The following is a 16,390-nucleotide window of genomic DNA, read 5'->3' on the forward strand; positions in this document are numbered from 1 at the left end:
TCCCAATAGTCTATGTGTTCATATAGCTTTCCATCTCTCAGAAAAACAAACTTATCCAAGACATTACTAAATAGGTTACTAAAAAACCACAGAGTAGTTTTTAGTTTATTTAGTGGAGGTAGATGGATGGCGAAATCTGTCCATTCTTATTAGCTGAGCTATGCTAGTGCTGCATGTCAGGATAGAGAAAAAGACACCAATAACACATACCTTATTAATTTGTCTGAACATGACGCCCAGTAACATTTCACAGTATTAGCACACAAAATCCGTCTTCGGTGTTTCTAGTATTAATCGCTAAAATAAATGAATGAAATAAAAGTGGAGATTGTGAGTTTCTGTCTCTACCCCATTTGTAAATCAAGTGACCGCATGTGGGGTCCTGACCCCAGGTTGGAAACCCCTGGGTTAGTGTGTGTCTATGGTAGCTGATACACTGCAATGGCTGAGCTGCATTACTGGACGATTTAGCACATGGCGCACACAGAAGGTGCTCTTTCAGTGTTTAGTCATCATCAAGTTTTGTGTCCATGGCTAATTATAAAATAGCCATGCTGTGAATGCTGTTGGTAATTTAATCCTGATTGGCATTTATCAACATAGACATTTGAATATGAAGGAAATAAGCGAAACTTTTGAAAATCTAGTGAAAAATGTAATTTAGTTTGGCTACAAAAATATTAACACAACTTTACTGAAATATAAACAAGGCCCATTAAAAGTAAAACAGCAGTTATAGTAGCAACTAAGTGATTTACCAAATGTTTATGGTAGCTACACTGTAAAAATAGCAATTATGTGGTTTAATTAAGGCTAATGCAAATGCTATATCAGCTACTTAAATATCAAACATGTGATTTAACTGATGCTGATGTTAGCCAAACATTATTAGTTAACTTGCATGTAAACAAGTTTATAACTGCTATAATGTAACTGGGAACAGAAACTAACTTGTTTCATCAAAGTTCCACAACATTACATGTGACTATAAACTGATAAATTGTATAACAGCACATTCCTTTATATCTTTAATATTCTTCAATGGTAATTATTTTACTGGCAGAAAAATAAGTGATGAAAAAGTGCAGCTTTTCAGGAGTTGTCCTTTTTTTCTCTCCTCCCTGAAACATACAAAACAAAACCACACATCCATTAGCTCTTTACAAAGGTCATATCTAAAGTAATAAATGAGGTTAACTGAATAAAGTTAATAATTAGTGCTAATGAGTGATGTGACGTCACCTCTGTTAGTCTGCAGAGTTTCATAATCAGAGTTCTGTACAGCAGAGAGCTGGAGAGAAGCGTAAGTATCTCCTGTCTGTAGAACCTTCACATAATAAACATCATCATCATCAACATCATCATCATCAATGATAATAATAATAATAATAATAATTGTGTGTGACGTACCTTTATTTTCCTGGACAATCTAATAACAAATTTCATGAAAATATATTATTCATGCAGGTAATTCTAATCTTTAAGTTAAAGATCATAAAATCTTTAATTCTGCTGCATTCTGCTATTTTCCTGACCATTTTAAACTGATTTTTAAATAGTTTTTAAATAAGTTTGAATGATCGAAATATTTCTCAATCTGTCACTTACTGCTTTAATTTGTAGACGAGAAATCCAATAACACCAACACACAGAAGGAGAACCACAGAGAGAGACAGAACCAGATAAAGTACTGCAGTGTGTTCTGGAAAATAAAACACAAGTTTAACTGTAACGAACACCAGCTGGAGTGCCCATGGACTCTACTAGAGGGCACTCCACCCCGGACTCTTGCCATTGTTCTCAGGACTCCATTTCCCCACCTGTGTCATGTGCTACCCTTGTTTGTGTGTCATGTTCTGATTGGTTCCTTTGTTTTGTGTGTCATGTTCTCATTGGTTGGTTTTGTCACGTGTTCTCCCTGTTCTGTATAAAAGTTGCTCACACCTGCGCCTAGGGGGCTGATTATTGTTTGTTTATAGCCTTTCCATGTTTCCATGTGTTTTGACCCTTGGACTGTTTTCCTTGTTTTTGATTGATTGCTGCCTGCCCTGACCATTGCCTGTGTTTCGGATTACTCTTTTGCCTCTGCCTTGGATTACACTGTTTGCTGGTGCTCGACCCTGCCTGTTTTGACCACGTTTGTAAATAAAGCCTTGCATTTGGATCTCCAACTCCGTTGTCGACCCCCACGTTACAGAACAATCAGCCACACCTGGATCCAGCGGCTTTTTTGAGCATCCCAGGCCAATCATGGACCCAGTCGATCAACTACTGCACCTTCGGCAAAAGGACCTATCCATTGAGGAATATGTTCATCAATTCTGTGAGTTGTCATATTAAGTACCAATATATGATGAGATTTTGTTTAAGGACTTGTTCTGTTTTGGACTCAATGAGCCAACAAAGTCATTGTTACCTGGAGGGGAGTTTAACTGCAGTTTAAGAGACTTTATGGACTATGCACTGTTGTCATGTGGCCACCTGCCCAGAGCCTCTTCCCAAGATGCCTGTCACACCAGAGTCTCCAGCCTTTATGGATGTCAAACCTCAGTCTTCAGCCATCACGGATGCCACTCCATTCAATTCAATTCAATTTTATTTGTATAGCGCTTTTAACAATGGACATTGTCACAAAGCAGCTTTACAGAAATAAATGGATTCACAAAAATATATTGTAAATATTTAAATTTATCACTGTGAATTTATCCCTAATGAGCAAGCCAGTGGCGACGGTGGCAAGGAAAAACTCCCCGAGATGATATGAGGAAGAAACCTTGAGAGGAACCAGGCTCAAAAGGGAACCCATCCTCATCTGGGTGCAACGGATAGTGCAATTATAAATAAATCCCTTCTATTGTGTACTATATGGACAAATAGTGCAATTGTGCAACCAATAAATTCATCACAGTATTTGCAAGAGGTCCGGCTGGTTAAAATCTATCCACTGTCCACTGATGGAGTCCTGAGTACGAAGCTGCTCGTGGCAACTGCAGCCCCAAAGCCACTACAGCAGTCGCAGTCCCAAGCCATTACAGTACAGCTCCCCATATGTGATCCCCAAGCCATCTCCACAGCCCCCAGGTGGCACCATCCCCAGCAATCCAAACAGTTCTTCAGGCAGTCCATATGGGGCCACCCCCAGCAGCAGCGAGCAAACTCCACCGATGAGAACTCCAACCAGTATTCCCGAGCATCGTGGATGTTGCGTTTGAAGACACCAAGGCGTTCCAAGGGCATTTGAGGCTGGTGTCGAGTCTGGTGGACCCACCGTTGATGTTGGTGCATGCAGCAGGCATTCCAAGAGCTTCAGCACTGGTTGTCATAGAGACACTTCCCCTATCCTCAGTGCTCCCTGTAATGGCGGTTGCCCATCCTGTGTGTTTGGGCTACATATTGCTCTGTTCTTGCTCCAGTCCTTGAATCTACCCCCTAGTCTGCTCCAGTCCATGAATCAGCCTCTGCATCAGCTCCTGAGGTGGCAGCTCCCGCTGCAGAACCTCCCAAGTCGGCGGCGTCCGCTCCAGCTCCTCCTGAGGAGGCAGTTTCCACTGCAGAGCCTCCTGAGTCAGCGGTGTCCACTTCTGAACCCTCTGCCTGCCCTGTCACGGCCAAGGAGGCCGTCTCCGACCTCTTCGCCTGCCCTGTCACGGCCAAGGAGGCCATCTCCGAGCTCTCTGCCTGTTCTGTTATGGACAAGGAGACCCTCTGTGAACTCTCTGACTGTCCTGTCACGGCCAAGGAGGCCATCTTTGAACTCTCAGCCTGTCCTGTCTCGACCGCAGAGGCCGTTGTTAACCTCTCTGTGCTCTGTGTTCCAGTCCCGTCTGGTCCGCCTTGGTGGGCACCCGCCTTGTTGGCTCTACATTGGTGGACATCTGCTCTGCTGTGGTGGCTGTTGGCTCCGCCGTTAGGATCTTTGGACCCATCTGCTCCGCTGTGGTGGTCGTCTGCTCCGCCGTGGGGATCTTCGGACCCACCTGCTCAGCTGTGGTGCCCTTCAGCTCCGCCCTGGTGCCCTTCAGCTCCGCCCTGGTGCCCTCCTGCTCCGCCCTGGTGCCCTTCAGCTCCGCCTGCTCTACCATGGTGCTATTCTGTTCCGCCTGCCCCACCTTGGTACCCTGTTTTGGCCTCGCTGGCCTGGACATAATGCTTTGTGCAGCCACCAGTGACGTGCTGCGAGTGACAATGGCTGCTATACAGCTATGCCAAGTAGCTTGTAAGCATGTGCCATGAGCTCGAGTGCTGCACAGCAGAGCACTCTCCATCTAGTTACTTACTGACTTTTGAAGCCGAGCTGTAAATAGTGAGATTGCAATCCCTCTATCCACTACTGGGAGCAATGTTCGAAGGACGAAATTCTTGGAAATGTGGCACTGAAGAGAAACAACAGTGGGGTCTGTAATTTCATGACTCACCACTAAGACTTGCTACTTGCTCTACAGTACTCTGCTGTGATTGTTTACATTGCTGAGCAAACCAGAGACTGATCTCAGACATGCCTCAGCTCCAACTGTGTTTGCGGCTGAAGATCTCTTGGCACTGTAGGACAGCTACCAGTGACTGATCCTCCAACCAGCAATGGGAAACTCGCATGGACATTTTTGCTGAGAGATGCCAAGGGTAACCCTGCTAGGTGTTGATACAGGAACACAGAGGTCTACTCACTCCAGCCCATCATGAGATTTAGTGAAAATCACTAGCTTTGCATCTCAGTCTTATGACTGTGGAATTACAAGGGCAATCACCACTCAACCACGCTTCAAGGCTCAACCATGCTTCTCATTTGTTATGCCTGGGACTATGAGGAGTACCTGCCATGGCTATAATTGTGAGGTAAGCGTCACTTAGATTAAAATCAATATACGTAGCTGATTGAAGAGCTGTTAGAATGCAAGACTGAGACACCAAATATAGTTTGGTTAGAAAGAAAGTTAATTATGCCACTGTTTGTTTTTTAGATATTATGAAGTTAATATGAGACTATTGCCAGCTTTGAAGGACGGGTTCACCTGGAGCTCTGACTGTAGTCACAAACTGTATTGCAGAGGGCCAGTAAACACTCGAATTGTATGAAGGTGAGAAGAAGTAAAGGGAATTTCTGCCATTACTAATGTTGTTTTCTAGTGTCATATGGTCACCGGGTGACTTTGTGTTAAAGATCTCGTTCTGTGCACGTATGCAAAAGACACTTTCCTTTCATCATTTTCGCATAAAAACTTTCCCTTTTCTGTTTTTACTTTCACACATTTTCATATAGAAGCCTGCAAAGTGTAACTTTTTTGTCTATGTTTATATTTTAAATTAATATCTCATTATTTCATAATATCTTCTCGTTATTTTGATATAATAACTAATTATTTTGACTTCCTAATACTAAAAATGAGTTATTAAGTCGAAATAATGAGATAATAGCTTAAAGTAATGACTTATTAAGTCACAACAAAAAGTAATGAACAAAAACTGAATGTATTTTTTCTAACCTTCAGCAGGCCTCTGAGCCTTAGTTATAAAGAAGACCTGAGAGGCGTGGCCCAGATTATTGGACCCAACACACTGCAGAGTGGGCGTGTCCTTAACTGACTGAGGGATGGAAAACGCACTGGATCTTCTTAAACTCGTGTTGCCCACAGACTCCACTTGGATGGGCGTGGCTTCTGACGGCAGGACAGTTTGAACTGAGAGACGCCACTCCAGTTTAGGAGACGGATTTCCATGAACCTCACAGGAACACAGGATCAGATCCTGAGTGGTGTTACAGCTGGAGGAGGGAGAGACCTGAGGAGCATCTGAGAGAGTGAGAGAGAGAGAGAATGAGATAATGATATTATAACAAATCAGAAATGAAAGCTCTAAAATAATAAATGACCACTTGACAGAAGAGGGATTAGGTTTTTTTTTATTTGAATAACATTTCTTCACCATCCTCAGATTCAGTACCCTAAAACGCTGCAACACTCCAATCAGGAGCCAGCTTGTGATTCAGAAAATTCTCTATTCTCATTCAGAATTTTTTTAAACATTTTTTTTTTCTAATTCCCAGTTCTCAAAATAATCACTATATTGATCAGTACTAGCAAAGCAACCAATACAAAAATAAAAATAGATTTAAGATGGCACCGGTGAGGTCGGCTGCCTTCACGACTGCTTTCTGTTTGTATGTAAATTCTGTTTTATGTCAGTGGACAGTCATAAAAGCCATTTCAATGCACGTCGTACTGTGTATGGTTGTGTGTGACCAATAAAATCTGATTTGAAAATAAAAAGCTCATAATTTCGTTCTCTCTGTACCAGGTGTAGTTCAGCACTGCTGGGTTTGCATCACTGCTGCAATTCAGAGACACTGAACTGCCCAAAAGCACTGAAGCAGATGGAGACGCTGATACTGACGTGCTTCTAGGAGCATCTAAAGGAGGAAGAACAGGATGTAGAAGATTCCATGAATCATTAAAAGTGTAGTGAATGTGAATTAATCAGCACTTACACAGAACATGTAGTGTAAAAGACCTCTGTGCTGATTTGGTCTTGTTCTGGAGCTGGTAGGTGGCAGTGCAGGTGAAATCGACTCCATGATGCAGGTGAGTGGCTTTGAAGTTCAGCTGAGAGGAACTGAAGTTGGTGCTGTAGTTCTGCTCCTGTCTTCTCTCCTCAGGCAGGAAGTTCCATGTAAAAGTGGGGAGGTTAGAGGGACATGGAGCTGGAGCAGAGCAAATGAGACTCACTGAAGTTCCCTCCACCACCTCATTTTGGTCCTCCACCTTCCCCTGATCCTCCTTATACAGTGTTATTGAGGGGCTGATTGGAGAGACTGAGATAAACACACAGTATCACATTAGAGATGAGTTTTAAATGTGTTCCAGTGCATCATTAGTGTAATTACAGTTACACTGTACACACACACTGCTGCAGCTCTCACCTTGCACTCTTATATCTACTGATGAAGTATACGTTATTTTCAGTTTTCCTGAAGTTTCTAATCTAAAGTAATATCTTCCACTGTCTCTCTCACTGATGTTGTAGAAGATGGTGGTGCAGTTCTTCATGTGGAGGTCTCCTATAATTTCCCCTTCAATCTTGTTCTCTTTAGTTACTTTAGAGTTAAAGACTTTGTTTTTCTTATGGTCATCGCCGTCTTTGGTCCAGATTCCTGTAAGAGCTGTCTGGAGGTCTGCATCATATTCTTCTTTAATCTCAAAACTGCAGGGTATGAGAACACAGAGTCCTCTCAGAGCTTCTACACTCTGTGGTAGACTGATGGAGAATTCTCTACACAAAACACCTGCAGACACACACACACACACACCACACAATCATTATTACACTAACACACGACACAAAATCGATACTACAGTAACACACAACACAAAATCATAACTACAGTAACACACGCACACAGCATTTATCTAAAGTGTGTAGTAATATTTACTCCAAACTGCAGTTGTGTTACAGAATCACACCAAACTGATTCAGTTACTGCCTGAGTTTAACACACTTACGTTATCAGGTCACACATTAAATATAAATTCTACACAAACCTTGAAACAGAAAACAAACGATGATGATGAGTTTCTCTGCTGATTTCATCTCTCTGTTCAGGAAAGATCACCTGGAGAAGAGACTAACACACACACACACACACACACACAATATGGTTTGTTTAAAAAGAACTACATGTGAAAACACACTGAGTCTGTTATGCCTGAACTGAAGTGTCATCACACGACATGCTGACAAGCACACACACACACACACACACACACACACACACACACACCCCATCCTCTCACACTCACCCTGCCCAAAGCTCAAACACTAAACGTGTATACTGCTGCAGTTTACTGTAGGAAGTGTGAAAAAGCCCCATAACCTGCTGCACTATAAACACACTGTGCTCGGGGTGTAACAAAGCCTCGTTCAAAGCCGGGGACAGAATGAGGACGTGAAAACGGCAGCCCCGGTGCTACCGTAAATAAACATGGCCACGCCCATACTCTGCATTCTCCCACAGGTATTACAATTTTCATACGCAGTCTGATCCGTTAGCACCGGCGAATGCTCGGGGTGATGGAAAAGAGCTCTTCACTTAGCACTCTGTCTTGCTTGGTACTGTTCGACCCGAGTGAGAGGGAGTTTGGGACGGGACTCCAGTTTCCCAGAACAGCATGGTCAGAGCAGAAAGGGCACAGAACACACCCACATCTCCAGGCCCTTCTCCTGGGACAGGCTTTAGATGCAGCAAACAGATTCACCCTCACAGGGTTGGAAGACTTTGTCCTCGGGGAAGAGGACTTTAGTGGGAGGGGGACTTTAAGGAAGTTTACTGAAGGTCTCAACTTAAAATGCATGACCAAGACCTGTTTATCTTTCAGCAGTTATCACTAATCCAGTTTTTATCAAATTATATTTAAATCATCTCATCACTCATCACTATCAGCTCAGTGCGCTGTGCTCTGATTGTCTGAGAGCAGTACGGTGTGTTCTGATTGGCTGAGAGCAGTATAGTGAGTTCTGATTGGCTGAGAGCAGTACAGTGTGTTCTGATTGGCTGAGAGCAGTACAGTGTGTTCTGATTGGCTGAGAGCAGTACAGTGTGTTCTGATTGTCTGAGAGCAGTACAGTGTGTTCTGATTGGCTGAGAGCAGTACAGTGTGTTCTGATTGTCTTAGAGCAGTACAGTGTGTTCTGATTGGCTAAGAGCAGTACAGTGTGTTCTTATTGGCTTAGAGCAGTAAACTATGTTCTGATTGGCTGAGAGCAGTACACTGTGATCTGATTGGCTGAGAGCAGTACAGTGCGTTCTGATTGGCTGAGAGCAGTACAGTGTGATCTGATTGGCTGAGAGCAGTACCCTGTGATCTGATTGTGTGAGCGCAGTACGGTGCTCTCTGATTGGCTGACAGCAGTACGGTGTGCTCTGATTGGCTGAGAGCAGTAGAGATGACATTACACACAGAGGATAACTGTAATAACTGAGTCAGTATCAGTTGTTAGTGTTTGTTGTAGAAAGAGTTATTGTTACCCGTGTATATGTGAGTCTACTGTTCCTGTCCTGAAGTGTCATTAGTTACCATGCTGACAAACATCACACACACACACACACACACTCACACACACTCACCACGCCCGAGCCTCACACACACTCACCACACCCGAGCCTCACACACACTCACCACGCCCAAGCCTCACACACACTCACCACGCCCGAGCCTCACACACAAAAAGTGTATACTATTGCAGTAACTCCATTTGTCGTATAAGTTAATAATGTTATAAGCTACATGGTAAAAATCACTCCACACTGTAGCTACGTTAAAGCTACATCCATGATTAGAATCTCCTCGAGTCATTTCTCTTGTTTCCAACAGCTACATAACCTGATGGACTTACAGTGTAAAATGGGCTTTAAGTGGGTTTTATTAGTGATTGCTCACTGGATCCACTGGCTGAGTAAAATTTTAATAATCATGTTAGATGTACAGATGATGAACACACAACACAGAGAGTGTAATAACTGAGTCAGCTCTTAGTGCTGAAAAGAAGTGTCATCAGTTACATACAACATGCTGACGAACATTACACACACACACACACACACCCCAGAACTTGCTCTCTTGCTCACCACACTCGAGCCCCTCATACAACATGTGTATACAGTTGTACGCAATCGTTTTTCGGCACCCTTCACCAAATTACTTATTTTGTAAAAAGGGGTATCTAAACTTTTCACAAGCCACAATTACTATTTTTTTAAGGTTATCAAATGTAAAGTAACTGTGCATTAATAGTCAATAAATGATTACAGTTTTTTTAGATCGTTTGCTGCAGTTGGTGTGTTTACTTCAATTCACTTCAAAAATCAATAAGATGTATAATCTGGTACAATCAATACAAACTTTTGCATAGAACAGTATTTTTATTCAACTCGTGAACTTTTACAGTTCCTCAGCTACTTTACTCGAGTTCATAAACGTCTCGACCAGACGCTCTTTCTGGAAAGCTTTGTATCTAATGTGACTGAGTAAGAAATTTAACTATGTTTCTTAACTATTTTCAGATGGCTCTATTACTATTAGCATCGCTAGCGTAGTTACACAGTTATCTAACATCACACACATTTCACTGTGTTTCATCTAAAGCATTTCCTTACTCGACTCTTGAAGTGATAAAAACGGATCTACTGGATTCATTATGTAAAGAAGGTGAAATATTTCAAAGCTTTATACAGGAGCTTAATTCCTTCATCAGTAATAAATGACTCCATTTTGGAAAAGCAGTGCCAGTGTTTATCCTGTTATGAAGCACAGCAAGATTTTGCTAACACTATAGGCCATTATTTTTTTATCATGTTTTTATCATTTTCCAGGTTATTTGTACCTTTTTGAAATGTAAAAAAATCAGCTATTGCTCCTTTAATACTGTTACAAATTGTTCATTTGTTTACTTGCTTTTGTCAATAATGTACCACTCATGCCAATAAAGCTCTGTTTAATTGAATTGAATTGAGAGAGAAATAACATTTAGAGCAGGATAGAGAACTAAAATAGGATCTACATTCGGGATCAGTGTTCTGAGTGCACGACTGTGACCGGTTTATATTTCATCAGTTTTTCAAATGCTAATACAGTTTTTGTCGATTGATATTTCCCAAATAAACTATCACCAATTTTAGTGCAGTAAAAAGTGTTCTCCATGAGATGCTCAATCTACCTCACTGTTAAAACAGATTCTTCAATAAATTCACAGAATCCACTAAAGAAAAATGTTTCACTTGATCACAAATGATATTAAAACACACATTATATAATACACAAAACACAACATTATCAATAAGAAAATGAAAAGAGAGCAATACTTACCCACGAGTGTTTAAGTCTCCAGTTCTCAAAGTAAAGTGTTCTCAGTTTTATACAACATGCTGCTAAGTAACACCCTCTTACACACACACACACACACACACACACGTACACACGCGCACACACACACACACACACACACCACAACTTCCTCTCTCTTAACAGGAATTTGTAAATGGTCTTTATGAATTTTGAAGCATTGACAACTGTACTTTTTTTAATTTTAGATTTATAATTTAGGACTACTGGAACATTTGAATATTTTATTGTCAGTAAAATATGTGTGACCTAAGTGACTAATAACCAAAGCAATATTGCTTGCACTGACTTACCAATCTAATGGAAAGTGTAAGCATGCATTTATTAAAGCTCCTTTATAAACAGTCTGTCATGGTCTGGGCCTTGGCTCCTGTGGTTTTCCTGTTTCCTCGTGTTTCTCTAGTTTCCCCTTTCTTGTGTTTCCTGTGTATGTCCCTCTCTCTCTCTCTCTCTTCCTGTTTGTGTGTTCGTGTGTGTCCCTGGGTGTGGTGCTCCACTCTGCTCCCGTTCCTGATTGAATCAGCGAACGCACCTGCTCTTCATCATAATTGCCCTGACCTTGACAGTAACACTAGCCATGCTTGCACTCTGCAACTCCCAACCTTACTTCACCTTCTCCGTGGCTGGCAGACAGAGCAGCCGACTCCCACACCACCAACCAGAATTCGAGTCCTGGCCTCGAAAGACACACCAAGCCATGCTTCTTCCCCACCTATCTCTACCTTCATTTATCCTTCACTAAAACCCATTTAACCTTCTGTCCTGAAGTGTTCCCTAGAGTTGTGCTTTTGGGTCCAAAAACACTCATAGGCCATACCAAAATGATCTGGCGAATGTGGACCCAGCAGAACCAGATTCCTTGCATTCAGCACTCTGAAGCCAAGGCATACTCCCTGGACAGCATGACCAACAGCTCTGGGACCTTACCGAAAGCACTCTTGCCATGTCAGGACAGATCTCGCTAATCAGTAACCAGCTAAACCTTATCTCTTCCCAACACTATCAGATGTCTCCCAGTCCCCAGCCCAGCCAGCCCATGCATGCAACATTAGCTCCACTATCCCCTGTCCACCCACTTACCTGAAGCTCATGTTCCTGACCCGAATGGTATGCAGGTGATCAGCGAAAATGTAAGCCCTTCCTGCTTCAGTGTTCCCTAGTGTTTGGCCAGTGACCACTAACATACGCCACTGACGAAGCTAAGATTTCTTACCTGATGGTGATGTTAAGAGGAAATGCTTTGGTGTGGGTCACAGCCATCTGGACAGGCAACCTGCTCTGTGTGCCTCCTTTCCCTCCTTCACCACAGAACTAAGGAGAGTGTTCGACTCATATCATAGCTGCATAGTCCGGATGGAATGAAGTGGCTCTCCAGGGGGTGTTTCTGCACATAATCAGTGACCAGGTTAAGGACGAATTGGCCATTAAAGTCAAGTCTGACTCCCTCAACTCACTTTTCTCCCTCGCTGTCAGTCTAGGTAACCACCTTTGAGAAAAGTGCAGGGAGAGATACAGCTTACCTCACTTCCCTCCTGCCTTCTTCTTCTCCTGGTAATATGACCATTGAGCAGCCACCCAGTCCCTGAGCCTCCTCCAACCTCACTCCATCCAGGGAAGAGCCCATGCAGTTAGGTCAGGCCCGGCTTACCCCAGTGTAACACAACTGGAGATTGAAAGCGGGTGGGTGCATCCGCTGTGGTCAATCTGGTCATTTTCTTATCACTTGCCCACTTTGACAAAATGAGAGGGCTCACCAGGTGATGAGGGGTTACTGGTGAGCCAAACTACCTCCCCTTCAGTGCCTCTCCTCCACCTGCAAGTCCAAGCCACCCTGTGTCTTAACCAGCAGTCCCTTCCTCTGCTTGCTCTGGTTGACTCAGGTACAGATGATGACTTCCTAGATGCCAAGCTAGCTTCCCAGGCTGGTGTTCTTTTCAAACTGTCAGAATCTCCCATCACTGTGAATGCTCTGGATGGATGGTTCCTGGCTCATATTACCCATCACACTACTCCAATACTCCTGGTTCTCTGCTAACCATGGAGAGCACATTCAGTTGAACCTAGTCTCCTCTCTGCTTTCTCCATTGTTGCTGGGACACTAATGGTTAAAGAAACATAACCTCCACATTGACTGGCCAGCAAGGAAGTTAGTTTACTGGGGCTCCTTCCAGGATTCCAGGTATTCCAGGATCTTGTAAACAACATCCTCAGGGACCTTTTCAACTGCTTCATCTTTGTATACCTCATGACATCTGCATCTTCTCTCATCTCCGCTGAACACACCATCTGGGCATTGGCTAAATGGCCCAAACCTACCAACCTGAAGCCTCAGTTTCCTCGGCTTTGCTAATTTCTGCCTTCTTTTCATTAGAGGTTATAGCTGTGTGGTGACACCCATCACCAGACTCACCTCTTCCTCCAATCCTTTTGTTTGGACCCCTGAGGCAGATAATGTTTTCACCAGACTCAAGGAACTATTCACCTCATCCCCAGTGTTGATCCAGTCAGACCCATCTTGGCAATTCATTGTGGAAGTGGATACCTAAGACTCAGGGGTGGGTGCATTCCTATCCCAGCATTCAGCTCCAGACTAGAAAATTGTGCCTTCTTCTCTTGCTGACTGTCTCCAGCCAAATGCATCTACAATGTGGCAAATCATGAGTTTCTAGCAGTTAACCTGGCCCTGGAGGAATGGAGTCACTGGCTCGAGGGGGCCAAGCAACCATTTATCGTGTGGACTGTCCACAAGAATTTGGCCTACATCCAAACCACTAAGCAGCTGAACTCACAATAGGCATGATGGGCTCCATTCTTCAGCTGTTTCAATTTCACCATCACGTACTGCTCTGGCTCCAAGAACATCAAGCTGATACCCTCTCCCACCAATTTACCTCAGAAGAGGTCCCCTCGAGTCCTGATACTATCCTCCCTCCTTCCTGCATGGTGGGAGCAGTTACTTGGGAGACTGAGGGCATGGTCAAGGAGGCCCAACGCACAAACCGGATCGAGGTAATGGACCTCCCTGGCCGCTTGTTTGTCCCTGACTCTGTGCATTCTCAGGTCCTCCAGTTGGGCTGCCCGGTTCGCCTGCCACCATGGTTCCAGTCGTACCCTAGACCTGCTGAAACAACACTTCTGGTGACCAACCATAGATGCTGACACCTAGGCCTTCGTCTTTGCCAACTCAGTGTGCCCCTGTGGGAAAGCCTCTCACCCCCCACGGCAGGGCTGCTTTGTCCTCTGCCCATTCCCAGTTCTCCTGGTCACACATCGTACTTCATTTCATTACCAGACTCCCTCTCAAGATAATTCAATTCAATTCAATTCATTTTTATTTGTATAGCGCTTTTTACAAAGGTCATTGTCTCAAAGCAGCTTTACACAAACAAAAGTAAAGTGAAGTGTGTGTGTGTGCCGTCTCTGATGAGCAAGCAGGGCGACGGTGGCAAGGAAAAACTCCCTGAGATGGTGATAGGAAGAAACCTTGAGAGGAACCAGGCTCAACAGAGAACCCATCCTCATATGGGTTTACACTGTAGTGTGCGTGTGTGTGAGCACAATGTGTGTTGGTGTAGTCCATGGAAAACAGCTGAAGCGTTTTCGTGGCAGTATGAAGCATTATGAAGATAACACCACCATCCTGAAGATTGTCGACCTTTTCTCCAAGGCAGTGCATTCTGTGGCTGTCCTCAAACTTCCCACAGCCCGTGAGACTTCAGACCTCCTGGTCAGTCACATCTTCCACCTGCATGGAATCCCCCTGGACCTCCTCTCTGACCATGGACCCCAGTTCATCTCTTAGGTATGGTCTTTCTGCAATGCTCTCATTGCCTCTGTAAGTCTGTCCTCTGGTTTCCACCCCCAGACTAATGGTCAGGTGGAGCGGGTCAACCAGGATCTGGAAGCAGCACTTCATTGTGTCATGGCCAGTAACCCCTCTTCCTGGAGCACCCAGCTTGCTGGATGGAGTACGCTCACAACTCCCTGTCCAGCTCAGCCACTGGTATGTCTCTCTTTGAGTGTTCTCTGGGTTATCTGCCTCCTCTGTTTCCCATCCAGGAGAATGACATCATGGTCCCATCGGTTCAAGCTCACATCTGTTGTTGCTGCAAGATTTGGAGGACTGCCTGCTCCGCCCCACTCTGCTCAGATGACCTCAACCGCTACCTTGCTGACTGCCATCGGACTCCTGCACCCAATTATCAACTGGTCAGAAGGTTTGGCTTTCTTCCAAAGACATTCTATTAGAGACTAGTTCTAAAAAACTCTCTCCTCGCCATATGGGTCCCTTTTTAATCAAAAGCATCATCAGACCCTCCATTGTAAAGCTCAAATTACCTAGATCCGTTGGAATCTACCCTTCCTTCCATATCTGTCTGTTAAAACTGGTCCATGTCAGCCCTTTGTGCCCTCCAACCAATCCTCCTCCACCCACACGAGTTGTGCATGATCAATTCAATTCAATTCAATTCAATTTTATTTGTATAGCGCTTTTAACAATGGACATTGTCACAAAGCAGCTTTACAGAAATAAATGGATTCACAAAAATATATTGTAAATATTTAAATTTATCACTGTGAATTTATCCCTAATGAGCAAGCCAGTGGCGACGGTGGCAAGGAAAAACTCCCCGAGATGATATGAGGAAGAAACCTTGAGAGGAACCAGGCTCAAAAGGGAACCCATCCTCATCTGGGTGCAACGGATAGTGCAATTATAAATAAATCCCTTCTATTGTGTACTATATGGACAAATAGTGCAATTGTGCAACCAATAAATTCATCACAGTATTTGCAAGAGGTCCGGCTGGTTAAAATCTATCCACTGTCCACTGATGGAGTCCTGAGTACGAAGCTGCTCGTGGCAACTGCAGCCCCAAAGCCACTACAGCAATCGCAGTCCCAAGCCATTACAGTACAGCTCCCCATATGTGATCCCCAAGCCATCTCCACAGCCCCCAGGTGGCGCCATCCCCAGCAATCCAAACAGTTCTGATCTCACCCTGCCTGCACCATCAGGCAACTGCTGGACATGCGCCGTCAAACACTAACTGTGATAGGAAACCTGGTGACTGTTGTTACTCAATAACAGGGTAGAATAAGTATGCAATTTGAAACACTATCTAACTCTTGGCAAAGGTAGGTGGATGGGGAAATTTGTCCATGTTTACTGCTGATCTACACTACTGGAGTTTGTCAGGATAGTGACAAAAACATGGCAAGTACACTGTTCATTTAAAGGTGGTTTGTTCAAACGTGTCTCCCAGTAACATTTTAAAATATTAGCACACAAAATACAGCTTTATATTTAGAGTGATTTCTTATATTATTTTGTAGAATTAATAAAGCAAAAGAGGAGATTGTGAAGTTTCCCTCACAAACTCATTTATAAATCAACTGACTCCATATGGGGTCATGACCCCTTGTTTGGGAATCCCTGGTGTAGGGATAATACAATTATTATATCATACATGCCTAGTTACATCCCTATACTATATAAC

At 43.7% G+C, this 16,390-nt stretch overlaps 1 protein-coding gene across 1 annotated transcript; it reads right to left on the reverse strand.

Annotated features, from left to right (window-relative positions):
* Nucleotides 1–644: 644 nt before the first annotated feature.
* On the reverse strand, nucleotides 645–10,880 carry LOC117599468 (sialic acid-binding Ig-like lectin 13). Its single transcript, XM_053241844.1, has 9 exons — nucleotides 10,854–10,880; nucleotides 7,533–7,615; nucleotides 6,914–7,276; nucleotides 6,482–6,805; nucleotides 5,481–5,786; nucleotides 1,609–1,702; nucleotides 1,411–1,429; nucleotides 1,243–1,327; nucleotides 645–1,121 (listed from the first exon to the last, which is right to left on the reverse strand). The coding sequence occupies exons 2-9, from the start codon at nucleotides 7,579–7,581 to the stop codon at nucleotides 1,093–1,095; spliced, it is 1,269 nt and encodes a 422-aa protein (XP_053097819.1). The 5' UTR covers nucleotides 7,582–7,615; nucleotides 10,854–10,880; the 3' UTR covers nucleotides 645–1,092.
* Between the last annotated feature and the right edge of the window lie 5,510 nt (nucleotides 10,881–16,390).

This window comes from Pangasianodon hypophthalmus, chromosome 18 (genome assembly GCF_027358585.1).
Source record: "Pangasianodon hypophthalmus isolate fPanHyp1 chromosome 18, fPanHyp1.pri, whole genome shotgun sequence".
Lineage (NCBI taxonomy): Eukaryota > Metazoa > Chordata > Actinopteri > Siluriformes > Pangasiidae > Pangasianodon > Pangasianodon hypophthalmus.

Excerpts from the sequence above, each read along its gene's own strand:
- LOC117599468 (XM_053241844.1), bottom strand. The coding sequence starts at position 7,581 with ATGAAATCAGCAGAGAAACTCATCATCATCGTTTGTTTTCTGTTTCAA. Across the intron at positions 7,277-7,532 it reads CGTTTGTTTTCTGTTTCAAG|GTGTTTTGTGTAGAGAATTC; the intron begins GTTTGTGTAGAA and ends GTGTGTCTGCAG. Across the intron at positions 1,122-1,242 it reads AACTCTGCAGACTAACAGAG|GGAGGAGAGAAAAAAAGGAC; the intron begins GTGACGTCACAT and ends TGTATGTTTCAG.